At 44.7% G+C, this 22,015-nt stretch overlaps 1 protein-coding gene across 1 annotated transcript; it reads left to right on the top strand.

Annotated features, from left to right (window-relative positions):
- The first annotated feature begins 14,264 nt into the window (after positions 1-14,264).
- On the top strand, positions 14,265-20,721 carry LOC133349724 (uncharacterized). Its single transcript, XM_061563418.1, has 3 exons — positions 14,265-14,484; positions 17,671-17,992; positions 19,067-20,721. Exons 2-3 carry the CDS (start codon positions 17,726-17,728, stop codon positions 19,871-19,873), a joined length of 1,074 nt encoding a protein of 357 aa, XP_061419402.1. The 5' UTR covers positions 14,265-14,484; positions 17,671-17,725; the 3' UTR covers positions 19,874-20,721.
- Positions 20,722-22,015: the final 1,294 nt, after the last annotated feature.

The following is a 22,015-nucleotide window of genomic DNA, read 5'->3' on the forward strand; positions in this document are numbered from 1 at the left end:
GTTGTCACTGACTGTTAGCCGTAGCTGGGAGTCGATCTCGGCTTTAACTCCTGATTCAAAGTGCAGCGCGCTAACCGCTGTGCCACCGCTCCACCCTGTATCTCTGTTCAGATACCTTCAACAGAACTCTAGTCCATGCACTAGGGAATAGCACTTTGCCACCCGCACTGTCGCAGCAATGTTCGTCGTACGACAGTCAACGCCGATATTTGTTATTCACACAGCTCGAATTCAGCCAAGTAAAGGGCAAAACCATATTTCGTATGATGATTGTCTTAAATATATATATCATCATCGGATAAATTGCTGATGATCATCTACTCACTACATTTGAAAACTCGATTTAATCACAAGTGGCTACCTGGATTCAAACCCATGACCTCAAGGTGTCCGCTCAGCACTGCGAGCCACCTTGCAACCTCAACCAACAAGCCCTCCACATCTTCTTGGTTCTTTCGGTAAAGTCACGTAGAATGGAAATAATAAAATAATAAAAAGAAAACATAATAAAATAATTATCTTTAATTTATGATTTTATTATGGTTTATTTTTTATTATTTTATTATTTCCATTCTACGTGACTTTACCGAAAGAACCAAGAAGATGAATCCCTGCAGTCACGAAAGCTTTAAATCGAAAAGCCCTCCACAGCAACATGGAGTAAAGTGGATAGAGGTATGAACCAAGGCCGTAATTATAATAATATGCTCAAAATGTCCCCCCCAATATATTGCTATAAAATAGATTTATGTTTATATGATTGTGGTTATGGTTGTACTTTATTAATCCCTAATCTCTGCCATTACATACAATGAAACAAGAAAAGGTAAAAAAGAAAAAAACAGAGCAATGTAATACAATACACTATTAGACATTATTGTAAAAAATAAATAAAAAGTCCATCCCATGTGTTAGTGAATTTTATTATATTATATTGTAGGCAGGAAATGGCAGGAAATTAGTTTTCAAATTTGGATTTTTTTTTCTGGGGGGGGGGACCCCCTGAGGGATTTGGACCCCCCCAATGTTGACTCCATGGCTACGGCCTTGGTATGAACGATGCTTTTTGTTTCATAACTCTGCTGATTATGTTGTTGTTGTTGATTATGTTGTCAATTTGTAAACTTCCAACTGCTGGGAAAACGCTTCCACGGGTTTCTTCCATTCCATATTTTATCCGAGTTGTTGCTGTCCAGTATTTTATTATTATTATCATCCAGGAAAGCCTGACTGAGTCTCGTGATTAATTTTAAGGAGGGTCCTGCCAAGTTATCACAATCGAAGGTGATGTTGCTGTGTGCGATCGGAATCGAGTAATTTGCAGTGTAAACTTTCCAGCGGTGCGATGTTTTGGCGAACACCGGTTATACATTATGTGGAGTTCTTTTTGGTCTATGGGAATAAACTGGATAACCCCGTGGAAACCGTACAGAGTAGGGGGAGAACATGTAAACTCCAGTCACACACACACACACACGTTCACTCACATGCACTGAACTCGCACGCTCACTCGCTCTGATTCACATAAACAAAAAAAAGTCATCGGCGATTTCATCTCGCTGCTACCATCTCCTCCGCTCTCGTCCCGTTCCTTCTTTTGCATTCCCTCGGTATTATTCCGAAATATAAAAAAAAATTAACCCGTAAAAACAAAGTTTTTCACTATAAATCCTTTATATGCGTGGCATCAGGTTTTATTTTATTATTCATTTCTGTTTTTCTTGAGTAAGAGTTTCATTTTTATCACATTGGTATTTTAAATTAAATATTAAAAAAATTCCCTAAAAAGTGGAAAATTTTGGGGAAAAATTTTCACGAAAATAAATTGTCACGCACAACGAGTCTGTGTGCAAAATGTCAGCTCGATTGGATCACGGGAAGTGGGTTAAAAAACGACCGAAAGATTTGCACGGTCGTAAGCGCGCAAGCAAGCAAGCAAGTGAACTTAATATAAAGGATTTAAAAACCCATACACAGCAGCGCCTTCCACCCCATACGGGGGAGGGGGGGGGGTAGAGAGATTGGCAAGTGACGTCGCGATCGCCAACTCGTGTTCTGCATGGCCTTGGACGTTGACGTTAATTTCCCCCAGCAGGCCACGTGATATATTGAGCCACGGTCCCTGACAGGCACACGTCTTTGCCGTCACCCCCCCCCTACATCTCCCCCCCCCCCCCCGCGAGCCCTCCTGTCCCACTCGCGTCGCCAGCACTAACATTTCCATCTCGCTCGCTCGCTCGCCGACCAGCGCCTTTCCCGCAAATCGACGTGGAATGGGAGGGTAGCCAGGCGTGACAAGGAACCCCTCGGGGGGGGGAGAAGGCGGGAGGGGGGGGAGACGGGGTTTGGGGGGGGGGGCACCGACCCCCCGCTTTGCAAACGGTGCACACGTGTAACAAAAAAAAATGCAACGGCCGATCCAAAGGGAATTTTCCCAAAAAAAAAAACGAATCACCCCGAAAAACAAAACAAGCGTGCCAAGCCAGGCTATAAATTGAACCCCCCCCCCCCAATCCACTTTGTGAGCGGTTGGCGGCATTAGGTCCCTCTACAAACCCTGTTCCGGTGAGCCGCTCTCCTGCAATTCTGCACAGGCGCTTCCCCCACCTGTCATATCGAGCATCGTGAGGACATGCGGTGCTTTGGCCCCTTCTCGTAGCGCAAGGCTAATTCGCCTACGGGCGCTACGTTTCACAGGCAGAGTCTGCATATCGTTTTTTTTTCTTCTTTTCAGAATAAGGAGGGCAACGTTTTTATTACATTTAGAACATTTTTGACCGTGACATCCACACACGTGGTCTACTATCTTCGAATAACATCGTGGAATCGTTAAACGTCCGCTACAAAGCAGACGGCGGGTATTCGTGGACAATACACTCGCAGTATTAACCAGGGCGGTCTTGGGAGTCGAACCACAAAGGCTCTGCAACAAGTGTCGATCGCGATACCGCTCAATCATGCCACGTCCCCGACCTCATTGCATCACATCTACAAATCCCCGTTGCTCATGCACACACGTGGGGCGCCACGGTGGCAAGATGTTTACTATCTCTCCTGGTATGCAAGAGATCGTGGGTTCGATCCCAACACTGATGAGTTTGCGTGTCTCTCTCTCCCCGTGGTCGCGTGGATTCTTCTTCGGGTCCCCAGATGTTTCCCTCCACATTTAGAAACGTGTGTTAGGGTATTTGCATGCTATAAATTTCCACATGATGATAACCCACTTCGTTGAGCAGTAATTTGTGATTCCGAAAAATGCTATAGATATGTCAGTGGACCTTACCTGGTAAAATAAAAACAATTTAATTTAATGCGTTGTTGTATTCTATTCTGAACCTCCAAGTTGCTTACCCGAACCTGACGCACACAATCCCCAGCACCCCCAGTGGCATGGCAAATTACCAGCACTGCAAACATGAACCCAGCGACCAGAACCCGATTCTAGGCCACGGCTAACATCAGTGCAGAGTGATATCTGAATCAGTGCCAGCCAACACTTTCACCAACCCTTCCTGCCCAGCGTGGTGAAGTATGGTCAAACAAACACAACACCGCGGGGACGTCTCCATCCAGCAGTGGAATTGATAAAGTGTTGTAAATGATCATTTTGTGATTTCTATATTTTTCTACGAGTGTAGTTTTATATCCCGCTTGCATTACTGGCATGTTGACACTAAATAAAATGCATTTTCATTCTAGTATTATTATTTTTATACAGTCATGACACATATCCCATAGAGTGACCTAAAAACGACACTTGAAGACCTTTACATAACATAACTTTGCCTAGGGCTTCTTCTTTTCAGCCTTGCAGATGAGTGAATGGTTCACACAGCAACTGTCGACTGGATAAGCCCTGAGAGATGAGTTTGGTCGAAACTAGAATAAAATTAATTCCATTTATTTATTTGGGGCATAACTTTTTGCCAAGTCTGACCGGGTTGGAGATCTGAAAAATATTTCCACACCCGGCACACCACATCCAGTATAACTTTTGCTATGGCTGTGGTTACGAGTCACGTACCCACCCCAGTCTAATAGCAACGGGGAAAACATTCCGTTTGTAATGCTCAGGTTGTAATTTGCAAGTTTTATGAAAAGTATATGCACATCTTAAATTTAGGCCAATTGAACCAATTACGCTATCAAGTGGAGAGAAAACGAATGAAAATTGTAAAACATAACACGATGTGGAATTACAGAGCATGTGAAAGCAATAACGTTTTAAGACGCTGCACAGAATACGGTGCAGGGCACATTTATTTTAAAGAGAGAGAGAGAGAGGCGGTCAGTCACAGGCCGAGGAATAAAGGAAAGGGTTCATATTCTTCGTTTTTTTCGGTACAGCCGCACCTTTACATCAGCCGCACCTTAACAACTCTTAGAACCTCCCAGTTCAACCATTCTACACAGCAAAGACTCATTCCTGGCAGCGGTTTCAGCCGTACCACCTCTACATAACAAAAGGCTCAGTCCCATTTACACGCACCTTTACATCAGCCGCACCTAGTTTACAAAACAAAGGCTCATTCCTAACAGCGTGCTTCAGCCGCACCGAACCTCACAAAAATAATATTCAGGGCCTACCTTGGCTCCTCCCACCCTCAACCAGTATATATACAATGACTGTTTTCTTGGAATTTCTCTTACTTGATACAGCTATCGTGCTGTGACGGTTCCACCTGAAGACGGAAGCTTGTGTTGCCTCCGAAACGTCGTGATGTTTAATATTTTTTTTATTTTACCTTTATTAATTTTAATTTTTTACCTACGTGACTTTACCGAAAAAACCTAAGAATATGAATCCTTGCAGTCACGAAAGCTTCAAATCTAGAAAGGAAAGGGTCTTGAGCGTGGGCCATGAGCAGGGGCAGGGGAGTCGACAGCACGGGTGGCTGGATGGAAGGGAGTTCCAGACTTTAGGGGGGAAGCAGAAGAGAAGGAGCGACCTCCCAGTGACAGTAAAACTGAACGAGACCGTGAATTCCAAAAGATTATTGAATAAAAAAATCGTGGCCTCGAAGTAGTGGCCATCGAATCATGGGAGGGGGGAATTATTGCTTGCCTCGAAACGAGTGTGAATTGTTGATACAATCACACTCAGACATAATCACACTCGGATACAATCGCACTGAGATACAATCACACCCGGATACAATCACACTCGGACATAATCATACTCGGATACAATCACACTCGGATACAATCACACTCGAACATAATCACACTCGGGTACAATCACACTCGGATACAATCACACTCGGATACAATCACACTCGGGTACAATCACAGCAAAGGTACGATGATGTATGATATTTGCCCAAACCTGAAGTAAATAAACATTAACTACAAATGTAAAGTAGCGATATGCAAAGCTGAAGTCTCCTCTTGATCAAACGTGCACGGTATTTACTAAACTCTCCGTTGTGACATGCAGATAATTCAAGCAGCTATTCGCGCGTAGGTTTTTCTTCGATTTCAAAACTGGGATTTCAAATTTACAACGTAACACTTTTTGATTAAGCAAGGGGATAGTCTGTCGTACGACGGCTCCACATAGTGGTGGTACAGGGGGAAGTTCTTCGCGTGAGACGAAGCGATGGGAAAGCCATTGCGGTACTGTATTTATTTTTATTTCTATCTAGATTTGAAAGATTTTTTATTTACTATTTTTCTTTTACCAGGTAAGGCCCCACTCAGCTATGTAGATATTTTTTTAGAAGCGCCCTGCCCACAAATGATAGCTCAACGAAGTGGCTGACCACGTGGAAATGTATAGCAGCCAAATATTCTAAACGCGTGTTGTTAATTCTAAAAGAGGACCGGAGCAAAACACAAACTACGAATATACAGCAGGCGTCAGGATTCGGATCGAACCCACAACCTCCTTCATACCAGGCAAGGGAGTTAACATCTCTCCACCGCGGCACCCCTTACTTTAGGCAGACAGAATTTGTAGCATTAACATTAATATATGTGTAATGTTTTAAATATTTTCAGTTCCTCATGTGATTAAAAAAAATGTACATTTTTGTTCTAATTACTTAACTTCATTGCGCTACTTTGTTTAGTTTGTTTTACTTTTGCCATTTTGGTGACCCAGATCAATCTTCTAGATGAGACTCATCGTGGTCTCTTGAGTTCTCTGTGAACATCTCGCCACCGCGGCTGGTGTCACAGACCATTCGCAATGACGAATCAAACACAGGCGTGGAACTCATCCAGACATCACAAACGCCCCAGGGTAACTGCACGAGATTCAATTTAAATTTCGATTTAAAGCTTTCGTGACTGCAGGGATTCATCTTCTTGGTTCTTTCGGTAAAGTCACGTAGAAGGGAAATAATAAAATAATAAAAATAAAACATAATAATTATGTCTTTACCGACAGAACCAAGAAGAGAAGATTCAATTTACTTGCAGTGTTGTCACTTCTCCGCTCCGCCGCGAGCGGACTCGCCGTGCCAATTTGGGGGAAGCTGGCGGTCAAATCGGGCACCTGCAGGGCAATCACCAAACAAGGTTGGCAAAGTTGCCCAACACCAGACGATGTCCGAGAACGTTAATATATAATAATGTATAACGATTATTGCACCAGGGAAACCTCACTCGGTTTTCCTGCCAAGATTTTACTAGAAGGAGGTGGCGGTGATTGCTATTTGCATTCTAATTGATAAGTCTTGCGAGTGTTATTTTCAAATTTGGCCAAGTTTAAAATGAAAAACTATTTTTAAAATGTATTTCACCAAGTAAGGCCCACTGAGCTATATAGCTCTTCTTTAGAAGTGACTTGGTCACAAATTATAGCTCAATGAAGGGGCATTTCACGTGGAAATGTATAACAGCCAAATACTCTCAACGTATGCTTTAATTTACACGCAAACTACAAATATACAGCAGGCGTCAGGGTCGGGATCGACCTCCTGCATACCAGGCGAGGGAGTTAACATCTCACCACCGCGCCCCCCTTTGACCATGACGCCAGCACACGCTGGCCTCTTCTTGCGAATGAAGCCACGGGATCTTTAACATCCACTATGAAGCAGATGGCGCGCAGTATTGTCATGGTTATTGGTTGTATGCTTTGTTTCATTGATTGAACAATTTGTTTTGTATATATAGTCATTTTTTTCGGTGTGGGTTTCATATAAGCCCTCTTGGGGTTCCAACCTCACCTGCACACCTTTTTACCTTGTGTGTTTTAAAATCTGCACTGTTCGCCTTTCATTTGGCTTTTTTGCTGGAATAAACAATACAATACACACAACGCAGCGTTAATCAGGGCAGCCGCTGGATTCAAACCAGTGATCCCCTGCAACAAATGGCGAATGTACTTAAGTGAAATCTTGACTTAAAGCTTTCGTGACTGCAGGAATACATATTCTACGGGTCTTTCGGTAAAGCCACGTAGAAAAAAAAATATCAAGACGTTTCGATCGCAACACAAGACTTGTGTTGCGATCGAAACGTGATATTTTTTATTATTTTTTTTCTATCTACGTGGCTTTACCAAAAGGCCCATAGAATATGTACTTATGTTAATTTTTCAGAGGATAATTAACTTTTACTTCATAGCGTATAGTGTTGGTGAGTATCCACAGAGACGCGCCATGGATATAGGGAATGTGTCACCCACACGATGTCGTGACTCATCATGACACGTGAGCAAGGTCCCTGCGTCGGAGCTCTCTACCGCTTCAGATGTAACCACACTGCCCTCTGCTGTAGCCTCAGTGTGATGACCATCGAACAAGTACGGTTACAAGACGCGGAATTTACGTATCGAATTTATCCATCGCTCAGTGCTGTTTCTCGTGTGTTTTTATATTTAAAAAAATTCACGGATAGCATTTGCACCAGTACAAAATGAAAGTCATCCATGACTGGGTGTTTAAGGTTAGCGATTTGTCATATTATCTGGCTGTATAGAAAATGAAAAAATACAATTACTTGACTATGCAATTTAAGCATTTGTCTTTTAATATTTTTTTTATTTAGGGCCCCTTTGTAACATATGCTACAGGCCCCGCACTAGCTTAATCTGGCACTGCCTAGCCTTTAACATTAACCTCGGGCCCTATGCCTTCACTCTAACTCGCTGCCTTGACCTTGACTCAGGAGGAGGTGAGGGGTAGCTTTGGAGATAGTGAAGCAGAGTGACGTTAACGCGGTTGTGTAAATCTCGCATGTCGCAATCGACCCGCTAGTAATGTGCCTTAGGTTGCTCTTGCTGCTGTTGCCAGAGCAGGTAGGCTGCTGCTGCATGGATTTGGAATCTCAACTAGAACTCAGATTGCCTCCCTCTTTTGCCACGCTAATTTGGTCTAATTAAACTACCTTTTTTACCAGGTAAGGTACCCACTGAGCTGTGTAGCTCTTTGTCAGAAGCGACATTGGCCACAAATGATAGCTCAACGAAGTGGCTTATCACGTGGACATTTCTAGCAGCTAAATACTCTAAACCCATGTTGATTACACACGTGGAGGGGAAAACCGGGGAACCCGGAGAAAATTCCACGCGACCACAGGGAGAGAGACATGCAAACTCTAAATATACAGCAGGCGTCAGGGTCGGGATCGGGATCGAACCCATGACCTCCTGCATACCAGGCGAGGTAGTTAACATCTCGCTACCGCGGCACCCCAAAATAGGATAAACATCCGACATTTAATTACCGTTTTAGACAAACGGTAATTAAACAAACAAAAAGCTCATAAATAGAGAGCAGACCCCAGTGTCGGGAAGTGAATGACTAACACAACAAAAGCGTGCGTGTCATAAAAAACACACGCGCTCACTTACGTGCGCATTACAACCCAGGCGATACACGAAACATTGCGTTTGGTGGTGGCGAGTTGGAGGGTAAATATTTTCCATTCAAATTTCAGTAACAATTGAACAAGCTCAAACAAAACTGGCACATCCCAGCCAAAACAAATGCTGGGCACGCATGGTGGTTTTCAACCGGCGGCCCGAGTGGGCAACACCAGTGACGGTTATTTGAAGCGGTTCTGGGCCTCCCCTAGGCCGACTCAGACTCAAATTAATACCTGGTACGGTGTGTGTCACTGGGGAGACAAAGACGGTCGGGCGTGATGCTGGTCACCCCCTTGTGTCCCGTGCCAGCCTTGATAGGCGTGTCCTAACAGCACTTGCCCCAACAGTCTTTTAAGGCTCGGGGGATCTTTGTCTTTGTAAGAGTGTATGCATGATCACATAGAGATGCTTTCCATGGCTGTACCAGAGGAGTTTCCATCTGGTAGAGACGTAATGGGAGGCTGATCGATGCCCACGTGCGGTCAAGGGATGGCCTCCCTATTGGTCAACCATGTTGCGTGTGCTGATGATCTGGTCATTGCTGCTCACTCCGAGCAGTTGGGGACCCTACTGCTAAACTTCAAACATTGTACTAAGAAATGGGACCCTACTATACACTGGTCAACAAAAAAAAAAGTTTTTTTCTGGCCTGAACTTTTGCAGCTGTTTTAGACTAATTTCAGGGTGCTGATTCCAAATCTGATCTCAGATTTGCTCTATCACATCTCATTTTTAAATCCTTTATATTAAGTTCACTTGCTTGCTTGCGCGCTTACGACCGTGCAAATCTTTCGGTCGTTTTTTAACCCACTTCCCGTGATCCAATCGAGCTGACATTTTGCACAGACTCGTTGTGCGTGACAATTTATTTTCCAAAATTTTACACTTTTTAGGAAAAATAAAATTATATTTAATTACCAATTGCTTAATGGTGGCAGGCAATCATCTGACCCATAGGTGGCAGCCATCTCAAGCCAGAGGACGAGAGGACTCTAGCCGCCCGTTTCAAAAACCAATGTGGGCTGGGTTGTGGCCCATTGAACACGCATATAAAGGATTTATAGTGAAAAACTTTGTTTTTACGAGTTAATCTTTTATGCTATCGGCATACCCCATTTTCATTGATTTTACCCGAAATTAACTCTGTCACTTATGATCGCAAGTTGTTGCGAGTCAGTGACTGCTTTAGTGTTAAAATATGGTGCTGTATTTTTAGGATGGTGTGTTTATAATATCATTTTATGTAGATATCCACATTTATTTTATATTTTTCTTCTGCAGTTTTTTATTGAAAATGCAATATTTGATATCTAAAAAACCTGATGTGATAGACAAAAACTGATGCCAGATTTGGAATCAGCACCCCAAAATTACATTTAAACCGTTGGAATAACTTATGCCAGAAAAAGTGTGTTGACCAGTGCTATCAGCCCGACAAAAACATGCCAAGGCCACTTGCATGCCCAGCCACTGCATGTCCAAACAGCTTCTGTTTGGCCGGATGAAGGGGACTAAACGGCCACTGCACGGGCTTGGGAAAATATGGACTCTAACTTCTTCTTTCGCACCGTACGTAGGCAAACGTGCTAATCGGCAATGTCGTGCGTGTAGTGGTGTAACGTTGTGTGTGTGGGTGAATGAGTGGGTGAGTGAGTGGATGAGTGGCGCGGGCTCGAGAAGAGGTGGGCTGATGCGGTAAAGAAGAAGGATGTGGAGCTCATATAGGACACGACGATGACTCTCACCAACGGTGTAAAAAGACCGGCCTATGTGAAGGAGGCTCGTAAAGAGAGCTAATGGGCACAGTCGCCCTCCAAACAACGGAGGGCAAAACAACAGGCAGCTTCAAGCAAGTTGCCACATTAGGGTGCACAGCTGGTGCATCTCTGCCAGTCATCTCCGTAAGTCAACCCATGGCACCTGAGGTCTTATCCTCCTGTCAGCCAGCCTTCGACACTTCACGTGGCCTTGCGGCGCGCCTAGGTTGGCACAAGCGCCCTGGTGACGGTATCACCATTCAGTGGAGAACAGTGGTTGTTGAAGGGGGGGGGGGGGATTACCATAACTTCACTGTGCTGGTCAGGCTGAGTTGGTGAAGGGGCGAATACAGGACCAGTTGCTGCTGCCTTGACACTTCCCCACCATTGATTAAAAAACAATAAAAAGTGTAAGTTTAGTTTAAATTTATAATAAAAAGTGTGAAGTTTAAAGAGCCACCAGCCGTCACTGGTTTTGATCTGTCGACCACAACCGCGATTCACCACCCAATCCCTCCGCACACGAATTCCACCTTTCCCAACAGTAACCGCAAGAGACTGCAGTACACGACGGCGACTGACCCAGATATGTAACACGTCAGATAAGTGGACATCTCTAGACGATTAGTTACACGATGTACTGAGCGGTGCATTCGGTCGGAGCGGATGTGACGGTCGGATATGCGACGTTGTGTAATGAACAACGTTCTAAACTGTGGATGAAGGCTGACGCTGCCTCTCTTGTAAAAGTAAACCATGTCCTCCGGGCTAAACTGCACGCAGGATGACTTTGCAAAAAAAAGCCACCTGACGTCATGTGACGGTCATGCGACGCCCTATCTCGTGAGATAGCATTGCCAAGAGGTAATCCGTAAAACATTCGCGATTGAAATGTAACGCGAATGCACTTGGCAACGTGCTACCAAAACGTCCTCGTAAAAAAAAAGAATTGTCCTAAATGTATCGGCGTTCTTTGGCGCTCAGTGAAAGTAAAACAAAAGCACAGTGTATGTAATGTTCCATTCATTTGCCAATACAATTTACAATACTATACATACGATTCACATATCAAGACTGTGTACAGAATCACTGGGCATATTTGTAACATATTACATAGTCGGTATCAGAATCTTTATTTATATTAGAGGAATCCGATGAGCTATAGAGCTCTTTTTCGCAGATGTCCAGTAACCAAAATAACAAGTAGAACATTGTTTTCGAATTCGTTAAAAAAAGAAACCAAATTTTTTTTTTCTTGCCGTGGTTTTCCCACCTAATGATGATTGCTTGTGTTGCAATCGAAACGTCGTGATTTGTTTTATGTTATTTCTAACTACGTGACTTTACCGAAAGAACCAAAGAGTATGGATTCCTACAAGTCACGAAAGCTTCAAATCAACCCTCAATATTTCAAGAGCCGCAATGCACGTGTTGAATACGAGGCAATGGTGGTCCTCAATAAATAACGTCTCACGAAGCGGTCCTTAAAGAGCTGCACGCGGCTCTGGTTTGCCGACCCCAGGCATGGTCTCGAGTCTGGACTTGTACAGGGGCAGGGGGTCCACAGCAGGAATTTCTGGGGGGAAAGGCGTTCCAGACTACAGTACTTAAAAATCAACGTTGTCAATGTCATCATGAAATGGTGTTTTGGATTTGAAGGTATCGTCTTTCCACATGCTTCAAACCTGCAATTACCTAGCCCTCTTGCTCTCAATTGAAAGCGTTTCTTCCGTGTTGAAATGAACGTGAAAAAGCACGAACCTCCACCGGTGGTCCTGGGTCAGTGATGAAAATTCAACATTTCCTTCGCAGGGGCCAGTCTATCAATCGCACGATGGCTGGGTTTACAAAGTGACACTCATTTATTGACCCTGAGTGAAATTATTAGCTGAATAAGATTACACCCTGGGATTGAACCCACAACCTTAGCGTTGGTTTTATGAATGGGCTCGAAAAGCACCGTTGACAAAAAGAGATTTACAATCTTAGAAAAAAAAAATCAAGTTCTGGGTCGATACCCATTTCTTGAAGAGAAACCCCTGAAAATTAAACATTTGTTTAACACGCGTGGCTTGAAACGCATTACACAACATCTGCCCTTGTGGTGAACCCCAACCAATCAGAACACCGAGACCCTTGCCCTACATTCCACTTTTATAACCTACATTCTAGAAAGTTCCACGGTCTCAGCTCAGCCAAGGGAGGGGGGTTATAAAATCGGTACCACTTTGTGTATCGTCGTCATTGAGCTGAGCACTCAGCCACCTGAGGTCGATTCACGGCCAGGGCTACCGTCAATGGTGAATGTTTTCAGAACCCATCCTAGGAATCTTCACCAACTCCATTCCCCGTGTCGTGCGGTCAAACAACCCCCACGACCGACGGACACAGCGTGGAGGCGTTCATATAGCAGTGGAAAGACAAAGGTTGTGATTGTATTAAGGAATCGCTGGTCATGTCATACGAATGTGGAATTTCTATGACTGGCCAACGAAGGTGAGCACATTGTGTAAACAGCAATGGTTGTATTATGGAATAACTGGCCCTGCCATAGGAATGTGGAATTTCCACGAATGGCCAATTAAGTGGAGCAGTCTGTGGGGTCAGAAATGGTTGTTGTATAATAACTGACCCTGCCATAGGAATGGGGAATTTCCACGAATGGCCAATTAAGTGGAGCACTCTGTGGGGTCAGAAATGGTTGTGTTGTGTAATAACTGACCCTGCCATAGGAATGTGGAATTTCCACGAATGGCCAACGGAGATGAGAATTGCTTCAGATTTTCTCGAGCAGGTTATGTTACAGCCTATGACTTTTTTTGACATTGGACTCAACGTTAACAAAGCAATGGCCCTACCCTGGATAACCCCCCCCCACCCCAATCCTGACCACGTGCCCCGGTCACGCGCGCGGTTGCATCGCGATGAGATCATCCTCCTCAATAGATTCCGATTCCATTAAAATTGATTGACCGGAATCGTTGAATCGATTCCGGAACAAATTAAATAAGAAAACCAGAAATTGTTGCGGAACACCTTTGTTATTTGTTCCGGGTTCACCTCTCAGCTGCCTCGCTATAATATTAATATCATAAAAGCAGAGTTTAGTGTACACAGCGCGTTCGAACCGTTGTAAATACTTCGATTACAACCGCAACAACGACACGCCTGGCAGAATCGAAATCGAGACGGCGCCGCGCAATGGCGACGCCGGATTGCGTCAAGGCTGCCACGTGGCCTTTAAAGCGCGTGATGGACCCGAGACACTCCACGCGCATGCGCACGGGGGTCACGTGACGTTGTGGAAGTAAATTGAGGAGGGGGGGGGGCTTTGGGGGGTGTAGGGGAGGGGCGAGGGTGGTTGGTCGGGGAGGGGCGCATGGGGGGGGGGGAGGGGCTTGTGGGGGGTGCGGTTGGGCAGACAGGGGAGGGGCACGTGGGGGTTGAGAGCATTGGTAGTTGGGCGGGAGGGGAGCGTAGGGGGGGGGGTAGTTGGGAGGGGTAAGTGGGAGGGGCGAGGGCAGTTGGGCGGGAGGGGAGGGGCTGCGTGGGGGAGGGGTTGGACGGGAGATGGGCGAGGGGTGGGCGTGGTTTAGCAGGAGGGGAGGGGCTGCGTGGGGGAATTTCCCCGTGGCGCGTGACGAGGTGACGTCACCGCCCACCGGCTTCTATATAAAGGAGGGGCACGGGCGGTTACGGTTGCGCAGTCGGAGTGACCCTCCCCTTGTGTGTGTGGGTACCGTAGGGCTGCTGCTACTGCTGCCGCCACTGTTGTTTCCCAGCTACTGCTAACATCCCACGTCTTCGGACAACACAGCCCTCGCTCGCTGTACCATGTACTGCTATACAGCCCGTCGCAGATGTTTTATTCGCGATCGCCAGGACACGAGAGAGTACTCGATTCGAGCGGTGAGTTAACGCTGTGTGTAAACTGTTGATGCGTAAGGGCACTGTTGTTGTTATGTGGTTCGGGGCCCAGGTGTTTGTGGTGTTGTGTGATGGCTGTTATCGATGGTGGTTGTGTGCATTTCAGTTGTAATTCGCTGCTGTCAAGGCCAGTTTGCTTAATGTCTTAATTATTGTGAGTGATTAATTTTAACAACGCATGAACTGTATGCGTTGATGCATATACTGTTGGTTATGTCCATGTTTTGGTGTGATGATTGCTGTCATTCTGTCCATAGTGGATGTGTGTACACAGATGATGGTTTGATGGGAGGCAGTTGTATTTTAAAGGGGTGACAGGGGCAGGGTTTCTTCATTTGGGCTTAAATGAAAGTGGGGTTCTGTATGTAGGTCAAGTTGCATAACCCTCTCCAATCGCGTTTGGTGTTTTGCAGCACATTCTAAATGCGTCTCCTTTGGCATATTGGCAGTCCGAATGTCTTTCCATTCGGATGCAATGTTTTTTTTTGTTATTTTTGTAAGGATTTTAGTAGTACTGTGATTATATATGGATGTAATTATTTTAATTGGTTTTACATACATTGGTAGAATTTCAGCTATTGAAATGAATGGATATTTAACTGGTAAACAGACCGTTTATGTCATCCTCATAATAACTAGTTGAAAGATTATATAATGTTTTAATTACCTCTACAATTTACTGATTCCGTGGCAGCTTGTCGTGTATTATCTATATCAGATATGGTCGATATACTTATCTTGATTTGAAGCTTTCGTGACTGCAGGAAAGTAACGTAGATATAAAATTAACTAACAGATCACGACGTTTCGATCGCAACACAAGCAATCGTTCTCAGGTGAACAAATACAGCGGTCGGACTGCAGAGGCAGAAAGAAATGTAGCGAGAGAGCTAATGTTTTATATTATTTCTATGTGCAAAGTTATCTGTGCATCAAATGTATTGCACGGGATATATTTCATTATTTATTCTCCAAATACTTTCCTTTAATCAGACTATTTTAATATTCTCCAAATACTTTTCGCTTAATCTAAATGTGCATTTATACTGCAGGAGGAATCCTATTATCTATCAAGTTCTTTGCCCTCCCCCACTGATGTCCAGTTATTGTCACGGTGTCAGAACATCACAGCAACAAACTAAACACAAGCAGTTCTAAATAAATCCCGGCGTGTACAGGCGATGGATCCTTCCACTGCAGGAACCATAAGAGATGGAAGGTGGCTTTAGGGAGGCCTTCATCCAGCAGTAGGTAGACCACTGCTCGTAATGACTGATGATTGGGAATGGGGTAGTGTAGAAATTGTACGTGGAGGAATAGGATGAGTGTGTATGTACCTGTCAATCCAGGTAAATTTAGGTTCTCAAGTCCATGTGACATACAGCCCTTTAAATGCGGGAAAAACACTTTTTTTGTCTTATTTGTGTGTGTTTATTCCGTGTGATGGAGCTTTGTAGGATGGACGTTGAGATTTATAACGGGCACGGGGGTGACCAATAAGATCTGAATTGGTCTGTAATAAGCTAGGGCACTGGTAAAGAGTTGACAGGTATGGGCAATAATTAGCGAATATTTGAATCTGTGGCCTGTCCCCTTAGGCCAGGGGTGGGGAACCTTTTTTCTGCCAAGGGCCATTTGGATATTAATATAACATCATTCGCAGGCCATACAAAATTATCAACTTAAAAATTATCCCGTTATATTTTAGTCAAACATTTAATTAACTCGCCCCTAATGTGAACGCTTGAACTGCTTCTCTTTGGCGAGGCGTGTGATGTTAGCTGGTGTTGATGATGATGTTGCTACTCGCAACTGCTTTTCCAGGTTTGCTCCTAGATTTATTGATTTTCGAGTCCTGCCTGCGGTTGCCTCGGCAGGGCCACACCAAATGATTTCGCGGGGCCTTCTACGGCCCACGGGCCGGACGTTCCCCACCCCTGCCTTAGGCACAGGATGCCGGTTCAAACACTGAGATGGGGTCGAGCCAAGATAATTACGTCAGGAAGTAGCGGAGAGCGTGTATGGTGGGGAGGGTGTTGCTGCCTTTACGGTGACATATTTGTCACGAGCGCCCAGTGACTTACGAAATATATGAATATTTCGTTACCCGCTGACTGTGGTGGGCTTTTTAAAGAAGATGCCCCCCCCCCCTCGTCCTCCATGGGGGGGGGGGGGGGGCTCACGACAAGCCACAGGCTTCCCCTGGCTCTTCGTGTTGTGCGGGGTAATTTCGCAGAGTCACGCTGCCGTCACTTGGCAATGGGGAAGTTGGGAGAGGCAGAAGGCGCGGCCAAAACAGCTGACACTGGTCACTCGTGTTGTATAAGCCACGCGACTTGCTACAAGTTGAAACCGCCTCGGAGGATCCATTAAATGTGTGGTGTTGCAAAACGTGAACACGCATTGAAACCCACATCGAATGCAATGCACAGCGTGTAAAAACACACGAGTTGATTTCCTTAAGAATTGTTGATCCATTGTGTTTGGTAAAGTCATGTAAATGGAAAACTAAATTTTTTATTAAAATAATAACATTTAAATAATAAATATAAAATCATAAATTGAAAATGATATAAGCAAAAAACCCATGACGTTTCGATCTCTTGGCCTCGTTTTTAAAACGCTTGACAATCCCTTGATAGGGTTTTTATTGTATCTGCCCACAGATGGCTACACGGTGAACTTAATTAATAATTCACTCAAACCGTTAATGTAAAACCAGATTTAAAACCGTTTATTCGACCCTCAAGCATTGTAACCCACTGCAATCTGATGTTATATTACTGGTCAGGGTGGTTAGCGCTCTGCTAATTTCCCCTACAACCTGAGCTCGATTCCCGGCCACGATTGTCACGTCACGTCAATGGCCACGTGCATCAGGTGCAGGGGAATAACGTTTAGTTTGTCCTTGAGCCGCACCTCCGATGAGCACGGTTGGCTACGTACGGTGCGAAAGAAGTTCTGCAAGCATACATTGCCGGAGTGCTTTAAATGTTTAAATGGAAAATAATGAAAAGGAAAGTGCCAGCGCATTGGTGATCATCTGTAATCTTTGCTCGGGGAAAACAAGATGGCCTTTCTGTATTTGGGTATTTAAAAACTGAATGCTGTAATATCCCACTGAATTTGTGTGCGTGTTTTGTCGTCCCCGCCCCCTTTCCCCACCAGAAGAGACCGTGGCGCATCAATCAAACGCATTGTCATTCCCGAACTACCAAGCGCAATGCAGGCTGAGTTCGGCTACGACGCGACACGCAGCCTTTTCGGCGCAAACATGCCCACCCACGAGTGGTTCCAGAGCACTGGCACGTGCGGGAGCTTGTGGGACGAGCACTGGGCTGACCCGCTGGGGCCCCAGGGACCCGCACACGATCCCAGTGACAAACCTGGGGAGGTCTCGGCCGCCCCAGTTTGGCACTCGAATCAACGGCGTGCGAGTGGGCGAGTCGCATCACTCTACGGCGACTCTGACCACAACTGCAACATGAAGGTGAGTCGAGTAGTAGGTAGGGCCCTGCATTTAACACATTCCTGCGGAGGGAGCTGGTAGGAACGTTGGGTTGCTCGGTCAATGGCCAGGGTCAACGGCGGCGTGGTGTATTCCGCAAATATGCCCGACTGTAGGCGAACACAAGCCCGCGTGAGTAGGTTAAACGTTGAGTTTTATAAGGGCACCACGGGGTGACCAGCCCCTCCCCACCCAGCCCCTCTCCACCCTCCCCCCTCCACCCAGCCCCACCTCTCCCATTTTTGTATGCAGGACAGACGGACACAATAATCCCCTGTGGGCTGGTGGAACAAGGAGGTTCCTACCAGTATTATTGGTCTAGTGACTGACAGTACTGCCAGACCGTTTCATCTCGTCCATACTACGTTCAATAACCATACGGCAGGTCAAAATACTTATTTCTGCCTATTTCCTTGCACAAAATTGCTCAATTGGGAGAAACGTGTTGCCGATACAACTTTAATAGCGTTGTTTATTGCCCGCCGCTTGAATCTTTCGACCTGTGCTTGGCAACTGATGCTATATATAAAGAACTTGTGACCGTTCACCTCTGGTATGGAATGTTAGTTTTTTGTAAAGCAAAATAAATATCCCATGGAGGTGTCAAATCACGCACTTCTGTGAAGGGTATAGGGTATGTAAACCACAAGACTGAGGAATAAGTTGGTCTGTGTCCACTTCACGTTTAGACTGGCATGGTATTCTGACAGTATCTTGGCCGTCACTACAAGGAACACCCTCTTTTCTTACACCATCTGTTAAAAAGAGCTGTATGGCTCAACGGATTCCTCGAGTATTAATATTCTGATTCTGAAGTGCAGTTAAATTTGCCAGTAATGGGTCTGTTCAGCTGGATGACTGGCCACTGCTAATTTTAAATGTATTTTTAACATGGGCAAAGTGTAATGCAAAGTATTGTGCATTATTAATTTCAATAACAGGCTTGTTAATATATCTCAATTCACGTTCAAATCGCTGTGTATTTGAACATTGCAGTCGCTGGCTATTAAAGTGCACAGATTAACAAAATGCTTGTTTATTTTTTTTTTGATGGAGGATGGCGACCTGAACAGTAACCGCATCACCGATGACATCTTGGACATTTGTGACGCGTACAACAGTGGGCCTCGTCCGTCTGCAAGTGACGCCATAAACTTTAGATCAGAAAGTTCAGTGCAGGTGGGGACACATTTTTCTGAAGACGGAAGTGCCATGAGGCTTGAGAGTGGCATTGATATGTTGCCTTTAACCAACGAGATGTCTTCATTTTGGGATGCTCTGTATGAGTTTGAAACCGATTTCACTGGTGGTGGTGGATCCAACCATGCGTTGAGTGATTTTGTCTTTGAGGACATATCTTCCCAGGGTGCGGGCATCATCGATGCACAACCTACGAGGCCAATAAATTCTGAGAGCCATGGTGGAATGTTAAATGGTGACGAGCAAGCGACAGAAGGTGTGGAATTGGCAGAAGATGTTGGGGAAGCCAATGGTAGCAATCCACCAGCGGCGGCGAGTGGCGATGGCGGTGGTGAAACCGCGTTTGTGGGAAACGCCGATTTTTTGTCACGCGATGCGATCGTCCCCAACGCCAGTCCATCCCGCCTGGAGCGGGATGAGGTGGTGAAAGCTGGCACGAGTGAGGAAAGTTCTACAGGAGGTCGAGAAGAAAGAGGAGGAGGAGGCGGAAAGCGGGTGGTGCGTAGCAGGAAGCGACAGAAGGATACGGGAAAGGAAAAGGAGGGACTCTTGACCACACTTGCAGCAAGGAATAAATATCTTAAAGCCGAAGCCGAGCGTCTTGCTGAGGAAGTGGCTGCAGCCAAACGTCGACTCATCGCCTCCATTGTTGGCTCCCCTTGAAAGATTTCGTGGGTGGAAAAAGAAGCAAGTGTAATTGTCAGACTGGTCATGATTTCACAACTTACATTGGTTTAGTAAAGTTTTAGGAGCGCTAATGGGCATATCGAGAATCCTAAATACCACGAGAATAATTACTCGAACAAGATGTAGAGAAGTTTAAAACAAACATTTGTGACCTACAAGAAAGTTAGCGCACGCATTGGGAAATTGTCTCTCAAATTTGAGTTTTACAAGATGATGGACATCATCAAATAACAGCCTCAGTCTGCACTCTTCACTGTTCTCCGCTGAAAATACCGAAAATTGACGTCCGTTTTTAAGTGGACTTGACCATAGCATGCTTATTTTTAGAACATCGGTTAAGTGTATACTTTTTAACCTACTAATAGCTTATAAAATGAATTATAATTATCACCGTTTACAAGCAAGATCTTTGTAACCCAGTTATGTTGAGTGGTAGGTCTTGTTGGTAATTGCTAATGTTAGTTTTAAAATGTATGCTCATGTTAAAATCCTGCATTTGAATGTCACAACTTAAAAAAAAACTACGGTTCCTTTCACTAAATTTGACCAAGTCTCACTTGTCAAAGATAGTGAATCTCAACCTATCCCAAAAATATTTTGATAAATATTTACTGTTTATGTTAAATATACACGAATCTGTTATACTGTATTAGTTGTATACTGTAGCTATATTAGCCTCTCTTGCATGTTAAATGGCTAAACAATTATATCATTGGCGTTAAGGCTATGGTAATCATCGGTGTTTGATATGTGGTATCTTTATTCATGGTGAACATGTATTCTTAATTACACCCAATTAAACAAACTTGGAAGTAAGAAATGAATGTGATTTTTACTTTTTTTATTGTCAAAAACACAAACAAGGCCCTTTGTCAGTCCACTGCCGAATGAAGGCCTGCACACCGTATCGGTCAAGGGGCGTAGCGACTACTTTATTCGCTTCCCTCGTGTAGCCATCCAAACAAAGACGGTCACCGCATCGCGTGCTTTCAGATGCGCTTCCGCGGCCGTCTGGAATGCTCTTCCCATATAGCCACTGGAGCTATATGCACTTGTAAATGTAGGTTGAAATCTTCTTTTAGAACTGCTTTTTGTGTTTAGTTTATTTTTCTTCCCCCCCCCCCCCCACACCTCCAATTTAGCACGGTTGGCTACGTATGGTGCAAAATAAGTTCTGCATACGTCCGTGTGGGTTGGTGAAGGAGACGGGGGGGGGGGGCATTGGTGCTGATGCCACTCGCCACTGCTCTTAAATCTCCGGTTGCCAGATTCCTAGCGCGGTGCACCACCATCTGCCGTGATACAGCTCCCGCTTGGCACAGTTCTGAAATAATTTAACAGCGGCATTGACCTTGTAGAATTTGGAGGCCCCATTTGGCCTTGCTCATAGGCTAAAAAATATCCGTTGGCAATAAAAAGAACAAGCGCCATTTTTTTCGAATTCGATTTTTAAAAAAATTCCTCTATGCATGTGCATACAAGATGGTGGTCCTTGAGCCGCAGGTTGCCAACCCCTGGGCTAAAATTGAAACGCATGACCACGCACACAGAAACGAAGACGCAACACATTAAATTGGGTACATTACGTCTAAATGATTGTGACTGACAATTAAATTCGAATTATCTTGTTTCAGCGCTGGAATACCAAAAAATTGCACAACTGTAGTCAAGTCTATTTCTAACTGGAAAAAAAATATATGTTGAACGGTTTTTATGGTTTGAAGGTTTGGTGGGGTTCACGCATTGGGCAGAGTAGGCATAGCCTTGCTTCAAATGCCTGTGCTCAACAAACCTATTATTTCCATCGGTGAACCAGATAATGTGTGGTTTTGGTAAGACTGAAATGTGGTGGTTGACACTAAAGCCAATACGTGTAGTGGCAAATTCTTTTCCAGTATTGTCAAATGAAAATCTGTAATAATGTGCAAGATCAGATATAAATATAGGGTAATCTTTGACTGATTTGGTAGCGTTCAAATTTTTAGCTATACAATTTTATAGTCCCGCACTTTGGAATCGGATCGGCCACGCGGGCCGTGTTAAAAGACATCTGTGTGACAAGCGCTTCATAGATCATAGGATTCCTCCAATCGAAATGCATGATTTCTGAAAGTGTTG

Source organism: Lethenteron reissneri, chromosome 31 (assembly GCF_015708825.2).
Source record: "Lethenteron reissneri isolate LAM-NWPU_2019-01 chromosome 31, ASM1570882v1, whole genome shotgun sequence".
Lineage (NCBI taxonomy): Eukaryota > Metazoa > Chordata > Hyperoartia > Petromyzontiformes > Petromyzontidae > Lethenteron > Lethenteron reissneri.